The sequence below is a fragment of the Rosa chinensis genome, chromosome 4 (genome assembly GCF_002994745.2).
Source record: "Rosa chinensis cultivar Old Blush chromosome 4, RchiOBHm-V2, whole genome shotgun sequence".
In the NCBI taxonomy this organism is placed as follows: Eukaryota; Viridiplantae; Streptophyta; class Magnoliopsida; order Rosales; family Rosaceae; genus Rosa; species Rosa chinensis.
In genome coordinates this window covers 36500742-36503497 of record NC_037091.1, presented here as the reverse complement: position 1 = coordinate 36503497, position 2756 = coordinate 36500742, and the positions used below count along the sequence as shown (strand labels likewise).

At 40.1% G+C, this 2756-nt stretch overlaps 1 protein-coding gene across 1 annotated transcript; it reads left to right on the top strand.

The window, feature by feature from the left end:
- Positions 1–1841, top strand: LOC112199207. Its single transcript, XM_024340252.1, has 2 exons — positions 1–1203; positions 1590–1841. Exons 1-2 carry the CDS (start codon positions 1–3, stop codon positions 1839–1841), a joined length of 1455 nt encoding a protein of 484 aa, XP_024196020.1.
- Positions 1842–2756: the final 915 nt, after the last annotated feature.

Here is a 2756-nt window from a genome sequence, read left to right as displayed (position 1 = left end):
ATGTTAGCTAAACAGGCATGGAGGTTAATCTCAAATCCTCAGTCACTGATTGCACAAGTTTACAAGGCCAAATACTTTCCAAACCACCCTTTTATGGAGGCAGAACTTAGAGATGCCCCCTCCTTTTCATGGAGGTGCATATTAGAGAGTTGTTCTATCTTGGCAGCTAGTATTCAATGGAAAGTGGGGATTGGAGAACATGTAGATGTACGGAAGGACAGCTGGATTTCTGAATGTCCTTGTTACCTCATTCAGAAGCCGCTTCATACTACCATCAATAAGGTAGCTGAGTTAATCGATAGGGAAACCCGAAGTTGGAATCAGAATGTTGTGCATGCTACTTTCCTACCTAAAGTAGCTACAAAAATTCTCAGCATTCCATTAAGTAGAAGTGCAGGTGCAGGTGCAGATCGATATAGATGGCAGCCAGAGAAGAATGGAAGATATACTGTAAAGTCAGCATATTGGATTGCTCGACAGCAGGTTATGGGAGAGTTCCTAACTTCTACCTCATCGAGAAATCCATATGAGGCTCTTTGGAAGAAAATATGGAACACAAAGATTCTTGGGAAAGTGAAAATCTGCTTATGGATGGCTGCAAACAATATCTTGCCTACTCAAGAAAGTTTGAGTTACAAGGGGTATACTGGTCCCTTCGATTGCTTACTATGTAGTGAGGTGTTGGAAACAAATAGCCCTGTTGCGCAAGAGGCCATTGAAGCAGCAAATATTCCAATTGCCGGTTGTCTGCCAGGAAGTATCAAAGAATGGCTTTTGTATCAGGGTCACCATCTAAATAGAAAAAAATGGGAGAAGCTACTTATGCTAATTTGGGCTCTCTGGAAAAATAGAAACAGTAAGTTGTGGAACAATACTTTCACAAGTGCTCATGTGATTGTAGTTACCACATGCACTTGGTATGAACAATTTCTACAAGCGCAGAAGACTCAGTTGCATGAAAAAGTTGCCAAACTGGGTAAACATTGGACTCCACCATCTAGCAATCAACTCAAAATCAATGTTGATGGAGCTTTCTTGCCTTCTAACGATATTGGAGGTATTGGTGGAGTTATTAGACGAAGTGATAGTTCTTTTGTGGCTGCTTTCTCTAAGTATGTGCAGCATGTCTCATCTCCAAAGCAATTGGAATTGTTAGCAATTAGAGAAGGCCCGGACTTTCTAAAGCAAAGAGGCCTCCATGATGTATGCCTTGAAAGTGACTGTCAAGTTGCGATCCAACAAATTGAAGAGGAGGACTTTGACCTAAATAAAAATGCAAACCTGCTGCTCGATATACAACAGTGTACGTAGTAAGTTTGTGCATAATTTGAAATTCTCCTTTGCTCCTAGAACTGTCAATTTTGTGACACATAGGTTAGCAGCCATTGCTTATGAATCCAATACTTCTCTTGTATGGATAGACCAAGCTCCAGCAAGTATTCTGGATGCTATAGCTTCGGATTGTAATCGATTGCCTTAATCAATAAATTTCTTGAAGTTTACTCAAAAAAAAAAAAAAAAAACTAAATCAGTCAGAGTTGTTCACTTAATTGAGGAGCTATGCTACGATGACTATCTGGATTCTCCAGGCAGAGACTTTCGTTTCTGGAGGGGTGCGCGGCGAAGTATGCCAAGTGTGGTGGTACGTCGTATGCTGGGTCGGGCCAGTGCGGCTTGGTTGGGGTGTGTGTCAGCGCAGCATGAATATGGTGGACTGGTGGTGGCAGGCGGTGCTGCGCGAGTGGACGCCTGTGGATGATGTCGTTTTTGGGCTTGTTCCAAATCCTACTGGGCCTTGGGCTTCGGGCTTTCTCCTTTTGAGCTACCCATTGGGCTTTTAATTTGGACTCTGGCTTTGTCCTTGGCCCAACCCTATGTTTTTAGTTTTTGTCTAAATTCAATAATTTCCTTGTATTAGGAATCTAGATCTCTAGCGCCTCCAGCGTAGTACCAAAGGAGAATCTCCGCTATCTCTATGTTTTGAATGTATAATGAGTGGGTCTATTTCTACGTACCACTATGGGTACTACGGATCCGGCTCCTCTAAAGTGAGAAGGTTGGGAATTTATGTCAATTTCATAAAATCTTGACCCTCTGTCTAATCTAAGGGTCCTGACAATTGACACATCACTATTCCACCAAATTTTGATTTTTCATCTAAACCCTTGTTAACTTGCCGTTAACTCTAGAAAAAAAATATTGGGATTTCTCGTCAACGTTTCTCTCTGCGTCAAGTTCTTCTTTGTGCTTCCTTTTCTATTTCTCTTTTGCTCTAAACCCTAGTTAACTTGCCGTTAACTCTAGAAAAAAAAAATTGGGATTTCTCGTCAACGTTTCTCTCTGCGTCAAGTTCGTCTTTGTGCTTCCTTTTCTATTTCTCTTTTGCTACCATGGTTGTGCATTAACCATGGAACTGTTCTTGCACTTCTGTTAATTAATAAATTCATAAAGAAATAATCCTATGCTATTTATTCTGTTTTCATAATCACAAATACGATGATGTACGCTGTACAAAGGATTAGGGCTTTTGAAAATATTGATTTGAAGTGGAATTCCATTAATACAGACATCTAAATATACCTAAACCATGATCGAAGACCAAAATGCACACTGAACTTGCTTTTGTTGTTTTTTGTGTTGGAAGAGAATGGACTTTTTTTTCCGATGGAGTTTATATATCCCAATTTAGTATTGCATCGATCTTCATGAATTTTAAGAACTCTTGAACTCAATTCCATGATTAATTTTTTTAACTC